Here is a 16,583-nt window from a genome sequence, read left to right on the forward strand (position 1 = left end):
CAGTGCTAAGTAGTTGAATAGCATTGCGGACATGGTACCATGCTCCATGATTCCCAGGTGACTGGTGTAAGCTGCTGGGCCTGCAAGCAAGCCGGAATTTTTAGGAATCAACCTTTTAATCGTTAGTTGAATCTAAACATTGACATTCCGTAACGCTGTTTAACCTTTTTTTCATCTGAAATTCAGGACTGACTAGAGTTCTTCCAGCATCCGAAACCATTACTGTCTTTGGACTGACGAGAGGTCTTCCAGCATCCGAAACCATTACTGTCTTTGACAACCTTGTACCGCTTTTTTCTTAGATGAAGCCGACTATGAGCCTTCCGCTAAGATGCCCAGGACCGCCCCGACGGCAAAGCAGGACCCAGCACCGCCGGCACTGCAGGACCGGGTCCCGCCCTCACTGCCGGCACCGCAGGACCCGGCACCACCAGCACGGCAGGACCCAGTCCCGCCCTCACTGCCGGCACCGCAGGACCCGGTCCCGCCCTCACCGCCAGCACGGCAGGACCCGGCCCCACCGGCACGGCAGGACCCGGCCCCGCCGGCACCGCAGGACCCGGCACCGCAGAACCCGGCCCCGCAGGACCCGGCACCGCCAGCACCGCAGAACCCGGCACCGCCTGCCCCGCGAGACCCGGCACCGCCAGCACGGCAGGACCCGGCCCCGCCGGCACCGCGAGACCCGGCACCGCCTGCACCGCGAGACCCGGCACCGCCGGCACGGCAGGACCCGGCCCCACCGGCACCGCAGGACCCGGCCCCGCCGGCACCGCAGGACCCGGCCCCGCCGGCACGGCAGGACCCGGCACCGCCGGCACGGCAGGACCCGGCCCCACCGGCACCGCAGGACCCGGCCCCACCAGCACGGCAGGACCCGGCACCGCCGGCACGGCAGGACCCGGCACCGCCGGCACCGCAGAACCCAGCACCGCCGGCACGGCGGGACCCGGCACCGCCCTCACTGACGGCACGGCAGGACCCGGTCCCGCCCTCACTGCCGGCACCGCAGGACCCGGCACCGCCGGCACCGCGAGACCCGGTCCCGCCCTCACCGCCAGCACCGCAGGACCCGGTCCCGCCAGCACCGTAGGCACCGGCCCCGCCGCCACTGCAGGACCCAGCAATGCTGGTCTCGCAGCACAGAACGAAACAGTACCTGGATCACAGCCCCCTTCAAGAAAATGGTCAGTCTTACCCATTCCAGAAAACTGTGCAAAGCACCAGTGCCGCCTGAAATGTGCTTCAAAAATATCAGAAGAACAGAGACGGTTCGTAAACGAATCTGTATGCAGCCTAGACTGGAGGGCGCAGGCACTCTGGTTCAAAGCGCACGTCAAAACAGCAGAGGTGGCCAGAAGGACGAGTGGTCAGGGTGATCAGAAGAAACAACGAACACTGAAATGGCACTTGCCAAGTGGCGACGATCTTGTGCATGTTTGCAAGGCATTCTTCCTTACCACATTGGGAAGGAAGGGTAACAATGACGAGTCGGTTCGAAACGCTCTGGCGACAAACACGGGAGCCAAGAAAGACCGCAGAGGCGAACAAAGCCCTGGGAACAAGCTGAACTCTGACGATCTTCGTAACCACATCGAAACGTTTCAACCGTGCAGCCCACACTACCGTTATCTCAACGCGCCCAACAGGAGGTACTTGCCAAGTGACGTCACTATTCGTGACATGCACGCCGACTTCGAAGCGAAATACTACAAGGTCAGTTACGAAAGGTACCGGCAGGAGGTAAAGGCTATGAACATCGGCTTCACGGCGCTGGGCCACGAAGAGTGCGAGATATGCAAGCGTCAGTTGTACCACCTGAAAACAGCTGAGCACAACGACAACAGCGATGAATGTGATGTCTGTAATGAGTGTGACGACCACGAAGAACATCTGAAACGGGCATCAGAGGGCAGAGCCGAGTACCGGCAAGCTGCAGACCGCGAAAGAAGAGATGACGAGGCTGTATACAGTACCGATCTGATGAAGATATCTCTCCTGCCAATACTCCCTCACAAGGCAGCAATCTTCACGCCGCGCTTAGTCGCATTCAACGAGACATTCGCTCGTCTGGAGAAAAAAGAAAAGGGTCACAAGGCGAAAGAAAAGCCACTAGCCGTTCTTTGGCACGAAGGGGTCTCGGGGCGTGACTGCGAGGATGTCGCCGCCACTTGCTGGGAGTTTCTGACTCAGAACGGAGATAAGGCGAAGATCACCCTCTTCGTAGACAACTGTTCAGCTCAGAACAAGTTATGGACACTAATCACAGTGCTGATGACGTTCGTGCATCAAAATGACAACGCTGTCCAAACTGTGACGATAAAATTCCTGGAACCTGGACACACGTCAATGAGTGCGGATGCCGCACAACAAGTAGTACAAAAACGACTGGCAAAGATCAAAGAAGTCTGTGACTTCACCGACTTCACCCAGCTCGTAGAGGCTGCTGGAATGAGAGGCAAAACGATGCTGCCCGCTGACTTCTTCGATTTCGAAGATGGAATCAGCAGGTCGAAACTGACTCTCCTGGGACGCGAGGGTTTGCGACCCAATCTACGAACCGTGAGGGTCATCCAGGTGAGGAGAGGCACCGAGAAGGTCTACATGAAGACGTCGCACAGCGATGAACAGTGGCGCAGCTTTGACATAGTCAAAGCCACGTACGATCCATCTGTGGCTCCAGCGAGAAGGAGTGGACCGAGGGGAGTGAACAAGGAGAATCTGTCAGACCCTGCTTCCCCTGATGCCTCTCCACAAAAGGCACTTCTGGAAGAAGCTGAGCGACGAGGCGCGACCAGGGAGCCGTGACCTAACTGGGTGAACAAAGTATGCGCATGCATAGGATGTGGCGAAAGAAACCTTTTTCTTGGAGCATGTATTAGTACCATCGGTGTGTTCATGTACATGCTTTAAGGAGAAAGCCGTTTTTATTTCGTGAAGGTCATTAGCACTAAAAGGGGACATTCATGTTCAGTTACCTCACAAACCCTGTGAAAAAGAACTGAACGGTTTCCTGAAGGTTCTAGTGCAAGCAGCATTGTTTTAATCCGTGTGAACTGCATGGACCTGCTTTTTTTGTATTTTTCTCTTTCGTGTGAAATACATGGACATGTTTTGATTTTTGAAAGCTGTTGTTTCGGTGGCTTATGAGGCTGACAACACATATTGACGGAAGTATAAATTTGCAATAAACGATTTTTCAGGAGAAGAATAATCCTGGGTAGCGCAAATGTTTCACTTCCGGTCATAGAAAGGCAAAATGAAGAAACGTATCTGATATTCAGAATACCTTTGTGCCACATCAGAAAAGCGTATCTGCGTAGATACGTTTTTTATTCATTGCACTTTCAATGAATTTTACAGAATCGGCGTAGATATGCTTCGTGCATCGAAGACAAGAAACGAAGATGCGCTCATTGTTTGTACATACGGTTGAAGCGTATCTGCATTGGCATCAGCCGAACAAAGGTGAAATAAGCGTATCTACTTTCTTCGACGTTTATATCAAATTAACAATATAATTCTCGTGTATAACGCCACTGATGAGATTGGTCGTGTAGCAAGGAATATCATATCAGTTTTATGGTGATTGGCCATTTGGTTTTCAATTAATTGAGCAAAAGACAAAAAGTGCTCTCCTGTAAAACTTGCTAAATGCGAGATACGCTTTTTCAACTTTGTGCGGCAGAATTACAGCTCATTCGCCGTCGCTGTCGTTTCCTGACGCCGTTTTCCACAATAAATTAATGAAAATGAATGAATTGTTTTTTGTCATCAAAACAGCATGCTGGTTAGTCCTCCCGACGGCTTGTAAACTACCACAATTGTTCAGAGATCGGCCGAGGAAAAAAGACGTACATGGGACATGCGGCTTTTTGGTCGGTGACATCGTGTGTTGTTCAGCATCCGCGGCCAAGGTAAAAAAAACGTATCTGCCCAAATACGCTAATCTTCCTTTTTGTGTTTAAGGTTTCAGCACTAGGGAGACGACGGTAAAAAGACGCAAACCTCAAGCGTTACTTTTAGATGTTTCTTACGTCTTTTTGCCAGTTACGTTGGACCAAATTCAACTACTCCAGCCATAGAAGAAAGCATTTTTTGATTTATGAGAAAACGGATAAAATTATATGCAAAAAAAAATGCAACACATGGATTTGCTAAACTATGACGGTCCTAATGATACTAAACTCGGTATCACTTTTTCTTTTCACAAGGCCATTGCAAAACACTAAAAAGGCTCTCCTGTAAAATTATGTTCGTGGCGCTTACGTCTTTTTGCCTTTGGACGCCAGAATGGTACTGGTAAACATATACTTGTCAGACCTTAGACTAGATACTTCAGACCGCACTCATGAGCAGACCAGGAGGTACTGTGTGGACTGTAGACTGTAGTCTGGCCTAGTTGAAGAGATCCATCATCACGATCAGATTTGTGTTTTAAAGGGACTATCCCACCTTCAAAAAAGTACCATTTAGGATTCGGAAATGTTACTCATGATATTGTGACGACTTCTGCAAGTTTTTACGCGTTTTCATTGTATACTTTTTGAGATATTGCGACTTTTATATTTCATCGTGACGTCATTTAGATCGGATCTGTGACGTAATGAAGGATTTACTTCATGTCAATGTGGGGGAAATTTGGCAGCAAAGATAGGTATTTGCTCTCAAATATGACGCGGCTCATACAATAACAAGTGTCTCTGATTAGCTTATTCGTAAATCAAGTGAAACTTCACATGCGTGACAGGCGTTCAAAATGCAAATGACGTCATCAAATGGCCGTTAATAGTTAAGAGATAGGGCCTTAGCTAAGGCCCACTTTTCAAATGAAGGAAACGAATTTCTTTAACACCACGAAACTGAGGATATTGCGACCAGGATATATAGTGGTTTCTGAACCTGGCCGCCAACTTGGCTATATCAACTCAGAACTAATGCAAAGGTGGGACAGTCCCTTTAAGGATGTCCGCCGGCCGCAGTCTGGTGATCGACCTTCAGACACTGTTTTGACGCGCAAACTACAATCGTTGGGCACTCTGGCCCTCAGCCTACCGACTTAAGTCCGGAGATGTCGCTCACGACGGGCCGGAGGTACCCTGCGTGCCGCCGCTCTGCAGCTTCTGCATGGCGATGGCGTACTGTCGCTTGTCCTCCTCGTATCGCTCCACGTACTTCTGCGGGGAGAGGAGAAACAGGGGGTCAGAGGCGAGAGAGAAGTACCGGTGGTGAGGAAAAACGGAGTCTGACATGGGGCTGGGGAGCAATAACAGTTTCGGTGACAAGCAGGAAGAGTCGGCGAGAGGGAGTAGTACGGAAACTGCTGCGTTGGGTCGATTTTTTTCCAGGCAATCGTTAAAACATGCCCCGATGTGTGGATTCCTTTGGCGCGTAGCATATAAATTGACTAGACAGTTATTTATAGCATTACAACGATGTTCATGACGTTACGGTAGTGACGTTATAGCGGTATTCCGTTATATCTGTAATACCGTTACAGCGTCACTGACACCACGCCCACCTGTTTGTGCTGAGCGGACATGCGGCTCCAGTTGGCCGCCAGCTGTTTGGTAACGCCCGCCTTCGTCACTCCGGCGGGACTCTGAGAACACGACATAGGTAAAACGATCAACGAGTGATCACAACACCCGGTCAGACGATCCGAGACAGCTGCACACACCCCGGTCTAGTCAGCTGATTAACGCCGATTGATGTAATCGACACCGGCCCTGTCTGTATGGATTATATCGTTACGTGCTTCAAACATAAAAATAAATCCCTCACCTGTCCCTTCATCTGCGAGAGCATGTGGCCGCGCTGCTCCTGGCAGTACTGGAAGAACGGGTTCGAGGGCCGCTTCGGCTCGTTCAACCGGCGCTTCGACTTCTTCTCCGACTTCAGCCGAGACTTGGGCACCTGTGGCGGCGCAATGTAACGATACGATCAGACAGAGGCGTCGGTTCCATACGATATCGTACGATACCAGTCAGAGGCGTCGATGCAATACGATATTATACAATACCAGTCGGTGCAGCGCCGCTACTAATCGACATAGTCGCATAACTAATACGAGCTCTAGGAACTAATCGTAGAAAGAGTGGCGTACACATACCTACCCAGTCACCTACAATACGCGTAATAGCCACCTTACACAGCTCGCAGCCCATTCAGCTCACATAACCTCCAGGCAGCGTCCCACCCAGCTCCCTCATCTCCGGCGCCCCATCCAGCACCCTACCTCCCCCTGCTGCCCCAAGTCCCCCCGCGCCACTGACCGTCTCGGCAGCGGCGGCCCGGCGGCCCGGCGCGCCTCCGTCGTCCCAAACGTCCAGCTCAGCGTCGGCCGCGCGCTGCGCCGCCACACAATAGTCGTCACCGTGCTGCTCCAGCCGGGCGGCCACCAGACGGCACTGGCGGCGCGCCAGACGCACCTGGCGCTGCACGTGGTACACGCGGCCCACCAGCCGCTGGTTCTCCTGCAGATGGAAAGAACGGTAAATAAATACAACATCTTATTAGCCAAGCCTTGTAAATGGATGACAAACAGAATGCCTTTATCTTATTGTAACAGAGAACTTCGCCAGTTTATAACGAAAACAATTGTATGTATCAAATTACCTGGTCAACAGCCTGACATCTTCTCTTCAGAGCAGCATACTTCCGATAGCATGGGTCAGACAGGAGCAGGGCTGAGATTTCTTCATCTGAAGAACTGTTGTCCTCAAGCATGGCTGCCCACTTCTTATAGCTTGAGGTATGTCACTTATTCACAACACTGGAACATGTAAAGCGTAATACTAATGTTATCATATCCAGCTCCAAAATGAGCAATTAGTGGTTTAATAATTACTAATCAATTGAAGTCATTTGCCCCCATACCTGGCTGGGGTCTCAACCAGCTTCACCAGGATAGGGAGCCTGGTGGTGCACATTTGGTCACACCCAGTTTACTCAAAAACTAAGCAAGCTAGAAATATGAGGAACAAACTTAACCTGTGCTGGTGATTTGACCTATGTGACCTGGTGCCAAAAAAAAAAAATCGCACACAATGCAAAAATGATACATGTAGGGGAAGGTGGGGTAAGACGGCCCAGCGGGGCAAGACGGACCACCAGCCCTCCCGGCTGAACCGCTGCTGGTATCTACTGCTTTATGCACTCACTATGTTTGTTTTCCTTCGGAACAATGGCCACCTTGAGCTCATGCTGCTAGGATGCATAGCTTTTGAGTTATTGAGAAAAATGTTGTTTTTCGTCAAACCGATCTAATATAAGAGGTCTACGGGTGATTCAATTACGGCGCCTTTCTTGCATGATTAGTTTCTATTTTGCACTTAACTGTGAAGAACAAAGTTATAAACTTAGTTATAGTCACACTTTAGGAAAGGCAAGGTTTTGCAATGTTGGGCTATTTGACATATACGTCATGATAATGACATAATTTAGATTTGGGGCAAGACGGACCACTGTGGTCCATCTTACCCTGTGGTGGTCCATTGTACCCTGTATATGGAAAGTTCTTTTTCAAAACATTGACACAAGTTTAAGTAAGCTATTTTTTCAGGAAGAAGTCTTTGTTGCATGTGAGCCATGCATGCAAGTGCTCAGTTAGCATGCATTCATGCCAAACGACAATCAACACATATGTTCCTAGCTTTTAGCTGCACTTCCATCACACATGAGTAAAGAATAATGGCTCATTTTGTTATTCTACCATTCTGGTTACTTTTTCTTACAAGAATACAGAGCAGAAGTGTAACACACATGAACGGATAGCAGGCACTGCTGGGTGGTCCGTCTTACCCCACGTTTTTTCTTGTCTGAGTTTTTGACATGTCCCTCTTTAACAGCATCCACCACCTAGATGTCTTTAATTTGAAATTTAGTCTTTACACATATCAACAGAGGAAGGATTGAGCATTCCGAAGACTATAAATAATATGAATTACGAGAGCAGTGTAGCAAGATATGCGGCCTCAAACCTTAGCTGGTCCGTCTTACCCCACCTTCCCCTATACGTATACATGTTTCTCTCAATTTAATATTATTGGTGCCACATAAATTGACTACTGTACAGCCTACAAAGAGCTGATTTCCTCACAAAATATTCCTGTGGCTGCACTTGAAACAGCTGTCTTCAAGGCTCATCCACAATCCTATGAGCTGATTTTTGTAAGTCATGGGATGACTCTGTTTCCACAGAAACAAAAGTGTCAATGCCCAATACCATCAAACAAGTATGCCATGAAACAGCGCTTTGAAGGTCACAAACTAGGATGGGTTGAAACTGGCACTCTTCAACACACGTCCAGTCTGCAGGCCTCGGCCAATATCAGATGTAGGTAAGCAAACAAAACATGGTAGTTGCACCAAATACCTAGTTTTGCCCAAGGCAGAGAACACTACTGGAGGAAAAAACAGCAGTGAGAATAGAGTATCAGTTCAGAAATTATTAACAAATGCTTTAAATAGCATTCATTGAATGAGCCAGTCAGTGCTGGAAATGAGGCCGATTTCTGGTCCCGGCGTTTTATTCTCCGGGTGGGTTAACCCTGTCAAGCGCTTAGCCTTTCGGGACCCTCTCAAAGCCGCGGTTGTCCATTCTCAGTTGCTCGGCCCATTCGAGATGCAAAATTGATAGTCACATGAAGTTTTTTTCGGGGCATCTGAATGTACGACTTTGAAATCAATCGATTCTACAAAACCTACTTCTTTTATCTATATGCATATATTTAGGAGCAACTCCAGACTAGGCTGGTTTGGCTGGCCCTAAATAAGCTTTGTGTGACTATTAACTGTGCATCTCGACTGGGGTGAGTGGCGAAAACAACCGCGACCCTGAGTGGGTCCCGAAAGGCTTAACGCTGGACGGGATTAACCCACCCAGAGAATAAAACGCAGGGACAAGAAAGCGGCCTCGTTTCCAGGCTGCAGCACTGGAGCCGCTCCTGTAGCTCAGTTGGTAGAGCATTGGACTCTGCATGGTGAGAGCACATGGTCCTGGTTACAACAGTCCAGGTTTGAGCGTGATGGGTGCTCAATGTTTATGAGCCTCCTGACCAGACTGCAAAAAATACATGTTATGCCAAATATGTCTGGCCTAGTAGCGGGATTGCGCCGAAAATTTCAGCGCACGTCCGGCGTAACTTCGCATGCGCTGAATTCAGCGCACAGTGACGGCTGAATTTTTGGAGCAGGGCGGCTCCATGGAATTCTTTGGAGAAAGATGGTCAGCGAAATTAATCGGCATGCTGATCAAGCTAGCAGCAGATTTGCCCTGCGGGCAGCTCTGGAAAAATTCCGTGACGAGACGTCCCTGCCCCGGTTGTTGTGTACCTACTCGAATTGGCGAGTGGCGAGCCACACTGAGTCTAAACTCAGAGGTGGAGCGGCCACCCAGTGACGCAGCTTAGTGCGTACATTAAACCTTGGACTCTGAATTCTGCCATGAACAAGGAATTGCATGTTCGGAAGGTAGAGGGCAGCAACGCAACAAGCTCCGCTTAGCAGGGGCTATGTCCGTGTGAATCCCTTCATTCAAAACGTTCGGACAAAATAAATAATACCTTACCTTACCTTACCTTAGTTGGTCATCGGGTTATAAGGCCACTCGGCCTATGGGTCCCGCTCGTATCGAGTGAAAGGCATAATCGGAGAGGCTATGGTCCTTAGTACAGGGTAGGGATGTCGAACATCACGCTCGACCAGTGCCGGTCCAGCCGCGCCTTGAAAGACGACAGCGACTCAGCAGCGACAACGTCTGTTGGCAGGGCGTTCCAATCGTTGATGATTCTGACGCTGAACGCGTTCCTGCGAGAAAGATGCTTGGCGTTTGGCTTCCTCAGCTTCCACTGGTGGCCTCGCGTGTTTTGCGCTTCGTGTCTCGTCAGCAGTGACTCAAGCGGCACATCCAGAAGTCCGTGGAAGAGCTGGTACACGGTCACCATATCTCCACGACGACGGCGGTAGTGCAGCGATGGGAGGCCGAGGCGGCGAAGTCTGTCAGGGTACGGCAGGTCTCTGAGGTCCGTGATCAGGCGGGTCGCGCGTCGCTGCACCCTCTCCAGTCTCTTCTGGTCTTCTTTGGAGAATGGACCCCAGATGGCGTTCCCAAACTCGAGGAAGGGTCGGACTAAGGCCTTGTAAAGAAGAGGTAAAGTGAACTCATCCAGGTTCGCAAACGACCGACGGATCACTGCGAGTATCTGTGAAGCCTTGGCGGCGGCAGCGGCTGTCTGCTTGTGGAATCTTAGCTGCCTGTCGATGATAATACCTAGGTCTCGTTCCTCCTCGCAGGTGGCGACAGCAGTTCCATTCAAGTGGTACGTGCGGTCTGGGTTGTGGAAGCCTAGGTGCATGGTCTTGCACTTCGCACCATTGAAGGGGAGCAGCCATGTCTCCGACCAGCGGACCAGAGCGTCGATGTCGTCCTGCAGGCCATCGTGGTTGGCAGTCATCTTGCAGTACAGCTTGGTATCGTCTGCGAACATCTTCACTGTGTTGGTGACCTGTGCTGGCATGTCGTTCACATACACTGTGAAAAGTGCAGGACCGAGGACGGTGCCTTGCGGAATGCCGCTTGTTACTGGAGCCCAGGCTGACTTGCATCCCCGAACAACCACCCTTTGAAGGCGCTCAAACAGGAAGGCCTGGATCCAGTTCAGGAGTCGACCCGACACACCATAAGACCTCAACTTGCCTAGGAGTCGCTTGTGTGGTACCGAATCGAATGCCTTGGCAAAGTCTAAGTACGCCACATCAACAGGAACTCCCTCTTCCATGGCAGCAGTCCAGTCCTCAATCACCCCCAGGAGCTGTGAGGTGCAAGACCTTTTGGGGAGAAACCCATGCTGAGCCTGATGTAGCTGGCCAGTTGAGGTTAGGTGTGCAAGTAGGCTGTCCCTTACCAGTGACTCAAGCACTTTGCATGGCACTGCAGTGAGACTCACGGGTCTGTAGCTTGTTGGCTCCTGACGATCTCCTTTTTTGAAGATGGGCGTTATCTCCCCTGTCTTCCACTCTGCAGGTAGACATCCAGAGTCCATAGATTTCCTGAAGAGGAGACTGAGGGGGTAAGATAAGACGCTCGCAGAGTTACGAAGTACACTGGGTCGGATACTGTCAGGCCCTGGGGAGCTTCGTGGGTTAAGTGCAGCCAGTTTTGCTTCAACCTTCTGGGGAGACACATCGACATCTTCCAGTGACGGACCGTTGAAGCTGCCGTCTAGAGTCGGTGTAGCGCCAGGTCCTTCAACCGTGAAGACACTGCCAAAGAAACTGTTCAAGATGTTTGCAATCTTCTGGCTATCTGAGACAACAGAGCCGTCTTTGTCCTTCATAATAAATAAAGAATGAATAAATTTTCAGACTTAAGAATTGGAATGGGTCCATTTCCAATCCAAAGCTAAAGCATCATTTTGATTTGACTTCAATGCAGCTTTCACGATCATGCCCTAAAATGACAATTGACAAAATTCACTTTTTAACCTGAACTTCTTTAATTGTTCTGTCATTTGGGTTATTATTGTTCCAATTAACTACTGAAATATATAAAAAATACTTTTGGTAGTCCTTATAACAACGTTTACCCTCGCAAGCAAGACGATCAACTGTCGCGCCATAAATGTATAGAAAGAGTTGCCACTTGTAGCGCGACTCTGCTCGTGATTCGTTAAAATAAGCATCTGCTTTCATGCACTATTTCTTATTTAATTCATTTTTTCAAATCTACAAAGAGAATATATTAAGCATGTAAAACAATACAAAAATAAATGTAGGTTCTACAGATTCTGATATACATAAAATTGTATGTCTTTAAGAGCATACTTGATAAAAATCACGTGACTTATAGCCATACCTGTGTCCTTTGAACTTGCGTCTTTTAGCAGCAGCCTACACTTCAGCGTGGAACAAAACGGCGCACGTGTCAGGTGGGTGTGGGTTGTTTGTCGGTAATTCAAATTGGTTTTCCGTTTATTTGTTGGTTGTTTGGTGTTGATGTGAATGATTTTGCCCATAGATTTATTGTGCTTTCTCGAGCCTTATCCGTTTTTTATCGCTAGGGATGCCAGCACCATCACGCTCTAACTAAATTCAAATTGAAAAAGAAATCAAGGGGAATGTCATGAAATGGAGTTCCAGTTTTATGCCATTTTGCTTTCCAATGGTTCATTAAAAACACGCGCTGCTCGTTTTTTGTGAGCTTCAGCTTTTTACCAACAGAATTTTAGAGCAGTCTTATCACCTGTATCAAAATTCTGATAGGTATATGCCCAAAACTTTTTTTTGTTTTTTTAGAGGCATGGTCACTTAAAGGAAAAGGGCCACCTTTATCATGGGGATTGAAACTGAGATAGCCATCTTGTAGCCCGTGTCTGAAAACCTATCAGTCTACCTCCTTACGGCCGATTTCGGCCTCCATTCGTAGTTATCGGCAATTTTAAAAGAAAATACGCCAGGAATGCGTCCTTATCCCAGGAATGCGTTCTTATCCGACAATACAGCCACCTGCGGCGAGGCTTTGGTTTTTTACCAATCAGCTCCAACCAGCTCAGCTTTAACCAATCAGCTTATCTGACACAATCCGACGAGTCTGTCTTCTGAACGCTGATTGGCTTGGGTGTGACGTCATCGCTATGCCATCATACAGTAGGTGCCGTAGAGAGTATCAACATAATAGTACCAATATGTTAAATAGTTTTAAATACTTTTTCGCGAATTGTGCACTTCTGGCACCAGTTTTAAAAAGAAAATGAAAAATAGTCTAAATGAAAAGCAACGATATCTTCATATTTCACGAAGGTGGCCCTTTTCCTTTAAGGTGACCTGGGGTCCAAAATCCTGCATGTTATGCAAAATCAATATATGATAAGCCATGCTAAATTTTGCATTGCTGTGCACCACATTTTTCTTTACACGCACTGGAAACTGGCTGGCATGGCCAAAAATGCCCACCCACGCATGCTAAAGCTAAGAACACCTCATCATTCATTCATTTGATCATAGGTGTTTTCAAAAGCTGTGCAGGGACATCATTTCCTTCACATTTTTTACATTTCTTGTTTTTGTTTTGTATTTTGATCTACAATGTTCGTGTTCAAATGAGCTTAATTGCTAGCTTGCTTCATATTTTAAGAGACAGCATTGACATGAATAATGAACTAACAAAACCTAGCACATTCTCATACCTTATACTTGGCTGCTTTTTGGTGGGTTTAATCTACTGTGGTGGCATTTGACATGCATGCTTATTTACCCTCTCCCTCACCTCTGTATGTTGGCACAAGGGTAACTGAACCACTGAATGTTTGTGTACACACTTATCTCAGTTTGGTGTTGGGTTTTGCCTGCTGCATGGCTAACAGTCTGCTGCTGCCTCCCACCACCACAGCCGGACGATGGACTCTGCCACCGACGAGAGCAATCCTCTGGACGCCGCCGCGGCACGAGCGAAGCGGGTCCTCCGCGAGAACCAAGCGCGTGCTGATAAACTTAAAAACGTGCTCTGCATCCTCCAGGGCAACCAGGACGCGGCGAAGCGTGCACTGGAGGATGCAGTCACGCGTCACACTGAGGCCGTCTCCACTTGGAAGGTGGCCTTCCGGCAGGTGATTGACGTACAGTTTGTGAACAAGGCCAAGTTCCTGCAGGATCAGCTGGCCGTGGTGCGGCGCGCGTCAGTTGGACTGCACACGAGTCTGGAGCGGCTGGAGGCGCTACGGCTGAACCCGGCCGCCGCCGCCGCCGCGCCGGCCGTGACAGATGTCCTCGAGAGGTACATCGCCGAGAGTCGGGAGGTGCAGCCCGATCAATTGCTGCACTTCACGTTCCGCGAAGTGCCACCGGACCGTTGGGCTCGCTCCAGGCTAGCTGTGGGTTACCTGCAGACATGCTCGCTCTGCCCGACAGACCTCACGCTAGAGGAGGTGGCAGCCGATGGGCTGGCTGTCACGTTCAGCGCAAAGAGTGAGCGACCTTACGATGCGGCCACTGTAACCCACATGTCGTACAGTGTGCTGAACGAACATGGGAAGGAAGTCACAGAAGTTGTCTGGGTGGACGGTCACAACGGGTGCTTCTCGGCTACGTTTCGCGCCGCAGCCCCGGGGCCACACGTGGTGTCCGTCTACCTATACAGCGTGCATATCAATGGCAGTCCCATGCGCATCTGTGTGGCAGGCTCTAGCGGCAGCGCAGCGGTGAAAGACTCGTCGTCGCAAACGGTGGATTCCCTAGGAGACGTGGCCGATTACGAGGGCGACTTTGTGGGATGGATGCGCGCCCGTCTGGAACGGGAGATCTCGCAGCCGAGCGCGCAGGCTCTCATGGCTGTCGAGGGTGGCGCCGTGGCTAGGCCGGTGTGCCGCCCGCAGGCGGGGAGTGGTCGGCTGCGCCTGCCCCGCCACACAGGCCTAGATCCCAACAACAACAACAACGGTGAGTCCGCCGACTGGAACGCTCATCTGTTCAACGCTGAGGAAAACGAGAGATCCAAAGACAAGACCGAGCGTGATGTGCCCAACGATGATGACACGGCCACGAGGATCCGCGCCGCTTTGATGCGGTCGCTGGACGGTTCGGCTGTCAGCGGCGGATCGGGGGATGGTCCAGTCCAGAGCGCTAAGCGTGAGGTCAGGAGGCCAGTAGCTCCGCCACCTCTGAAGAAGAGCACCGTCGCTGGCGCGGTGTCCAGCTCCCTGCAAAGCTCTGCTCGGAGTGCGGCCATGAGTGCCAGTGCTGGGCTATCCAAGCCGCCTGACGTGGACGCTAGGCCGTGCTCTGTCGCCGATTCTACCACCACGAGTCTGTCGGCTGACTTCAGTCGGATGTCGATCCCCGGTGAGCCGATCGACAGTCTCCGGAGGCCAGTGTCCACTGCACCGGAAGCTTCTGCTGCGCCCGTCATACAGGTCACCGTGAAGCAGAACAGCAAGTCCAGCAGTCCTGAAAGGTTGGTGACAGAGTCGAACACCCAGAAGGTCGTAGAGGAGTTCCGTAGGGCTTTTGATATCCCCGGCGGCAGTCCTGTGGGGAAGGGTGAAGGCGTCGTATCGTACGGAGAGCCAGGCCGGCAGTGGGATGAAGACAAAGGTCTGGCCACGGAACGTGACGATCAGGGCAGGGCGAAGAAGCCGCAGAGCAGAAGCCAGACACCAGTGTCAAAGTCCGCGGGGACCAGTGAGGCTCTCGGCTCGGCAGATTCGGTAGGCTCCGGACGTGGTGAGCGCGCTCCGCCACAGAAACAGTCTCAGGTGCGCGTGACTGCTCCACGTCCTCTGCGCACCGTGAGGGTCACCTCTGACGATCTGGAGGCGGTGGCTGCTGCGCCACCTAACCTCGCTCAGGGCTCCGTCTCCGCGAAACTGGACCTCTTGCTGCGTCCAACTCCTCTGTTCAAGCACCCGATCGGGGTTGCTGCAAAAGGCGATGTTCTGTACGTTGCCGACACGGGAAACGACAAGGTACGCGCCTTCTCTGACTCAGGTGCCGAGCTTCAGTCGCCGATCCCGTCGCTACGGCGACCCTCGGCCCTGGCGGTACTAAGCGAGGACCGGCTGGCCGTAAGGTTTGATTCGGGCGTCCGGGTGTATTCCGTGCCGTCGGAGGGGCAAGTGCGCCTGCTCTACGACCTGGGTGGTGGTCTGCTGAAGCGGCCGTTCGGACTAGCCGTCACCAGCAGCGAACGGCTGGTGACCGTCGACGCGATCAGGGGGAAGCCGGTGGTGCACGTGTTTGACGCGAGCCCATCTGGCGAGGGTCGTCCCGTGCACTCGGTCGACATCTCTCAGCATGTCCGCCAGCCAGAAACGTCGAAGCTCTACTTCGTCGCGGCAAGTGAGACGCGCTTCGCTGTTACCGACCTGGGTAACAACGTGGTGCTCCTTCTGAACTGGGAAGGTCGTCTAGTGGCTCGAGTTGGCGAAGATGTCGGTCCTAGAGCGCGACTCTACGACCCGGCAGGCTTGGCGCTCGACGCTGCCGGCAACCTGCTCGTGGCGGATTCGAAACACCACCGCATCGTGGTCTTCGCGTCGGATGGGACCCCTCGAGGATGTGTCTCGACGTCCCACAAGCTGAACCGGCCGTCGGGCATATGCCTCCAAGGAGCCAGGCTGTACGTGCTGAACTACTGGGACAACACGGCTCATAGTTACAAGCTTACCGTGAGCGAGCAGTAGGCTAAAATAGCCCCAAAGACTGGGTTGCCGTGACACGATCCAAGTTGAGCCCAAGTCAGGGTCCATGTCCGTGACGCGATCGAAGCTGAGCCCAATCCAGGCTCCATGAATCGGTTATCGCAGATTTGTGTGTTCATTGAGTGTGTTGTGTACCTATAGCGTATGTATATTATATTCATGTGAAGTCTTCCGTTGTGTTGCGTCAGGCGCAGATGTTTTGTTAATCAAGTTTAATACACTTTGTTCCTAACGTTTCTTTTTGTTGTGGTTCCTGAATTGGACGCATGGGACACGAGGAACACCACATGGCGATGTGTAGAACCTCTCGTCACGTCGTCCGTTCCACACGCTGCTCTCTGCTGGACGAAAGGGCAGAGTTACGGGTACCTGTGACTACCAGCCAGC

The 16,583-nt window shown here is 51.0% G+C and overlaps 2 protein-coding genes across 3 annotated transcripts; one reads left to right on the plus strand and one right to left on the minus strand.

The window, feature by feature from the left end:
* Window positions 1-4,840: 4,840 nt before the first annotated feature.
* Window positions 4,841-6,777, minus strand: LOC122375225 (high mobility group B protein 1-like). The gene is made up of 5 exons (XM_043354495.1): window positions 6,619-6,777; window positions 6,276-6,476; window positions 5,785-5,916; window positions 5,522-5,602; window positions 4,841-5,177 (listed from the first exon to the last, which is right to left on the minus strand). Exons 1-5 carry the CDS (start codon window positions 6,727-6,729, stop codon window positions 5,079-5,081), a joined length of 624 nt encoding a protein of 207 aa, XP_043210430.1. The 5' UTR covers window positions 6,730-6,777; the 3' UTR covers window positions 4,841-5,078.
* A 5,045-nt stretch (window positions 6,778-11,822) lies between these two features.
* On the plus strand, window positions 11,823-16,428 carry LOC122375223. 2 transcript variants are annotated; one of them, XM_043354492.1, is made up of 2 exons: window positions 11,823-11,930; window positions 13,391-16,428. In XM_043354492.1, the coding sequence occupies exon 2, from the start codon at window positions 13,398-13,400 to the stop codon at window positions 16,176-16,178; it is 2,781 nt and encodes a 926-aa protein (XP_043210427.1). In that variant the 5' UTR covers window positions 11,823-11,930; window positions 13,391-13,397; the 3' UTR covers window positions 16,179-16,428. The 2 variants fall into 2 exon arrangements, with proteins under 2 accessions (XP_043210427.1, XP_043210428.1); XM_043354493.1 differs by lacking the exon at window positions 11,823-11,930 and adding an exon at window positions 11,960-11,979.
* Window positions 16,429-16,583: the final 155 nt, after the last annotated feature.

Source organism: Amphibalanus amphitrite, unplaced genomic scaffold, assembly GCF_019059575.1.
Source record: "Amphibalanus amphitrite isolate SeventyFive unplaced genomic scaffold, NRLGWU_Aamphi_draft 001798F_arrow, whole genome shotgun sequence".
NCBI classification, from domain to species: Eukaryota; Metazoa; Arthropoda; class Thecostraca; order Balanomorpha; family Balanidae; genus Amphibalanus; species Amphibalanus amphitrite.

Excerpts from the sequence above, each read along its gene's own strand:
- LOC122375225 (XM_043354495.1), bottom strand. The coding sequence starts at position 6,729 with ATGCTTGAGGACAACAGTTCTTCAGATGAAGAAATCTCAGCCCTGCTC. Across the intron at positions 5,603-5,784 it reads TCTCGCAGATGAAGGGACAG|AGTCCCGCCGGAGTGACGAA; the intron begins GTGAGGGATTTA and ends TCGTGTTCTCAG. Across the intron at positions 5,178-5,521 it reads TGTCCGCTCAGCACAAACAG|AAGTACGTGGAGCGATACGA; the intron begins GTGGGCGTGGTG and ends CTCTCCCCGCAG.
- LOC122375223 (XM_043354492.1), top strand. The coding sequence starts at position 13,398 with ATGGACTCTGCCACCGACGAGAGCAATCCTCTGGACGCCGCCGCGGCA.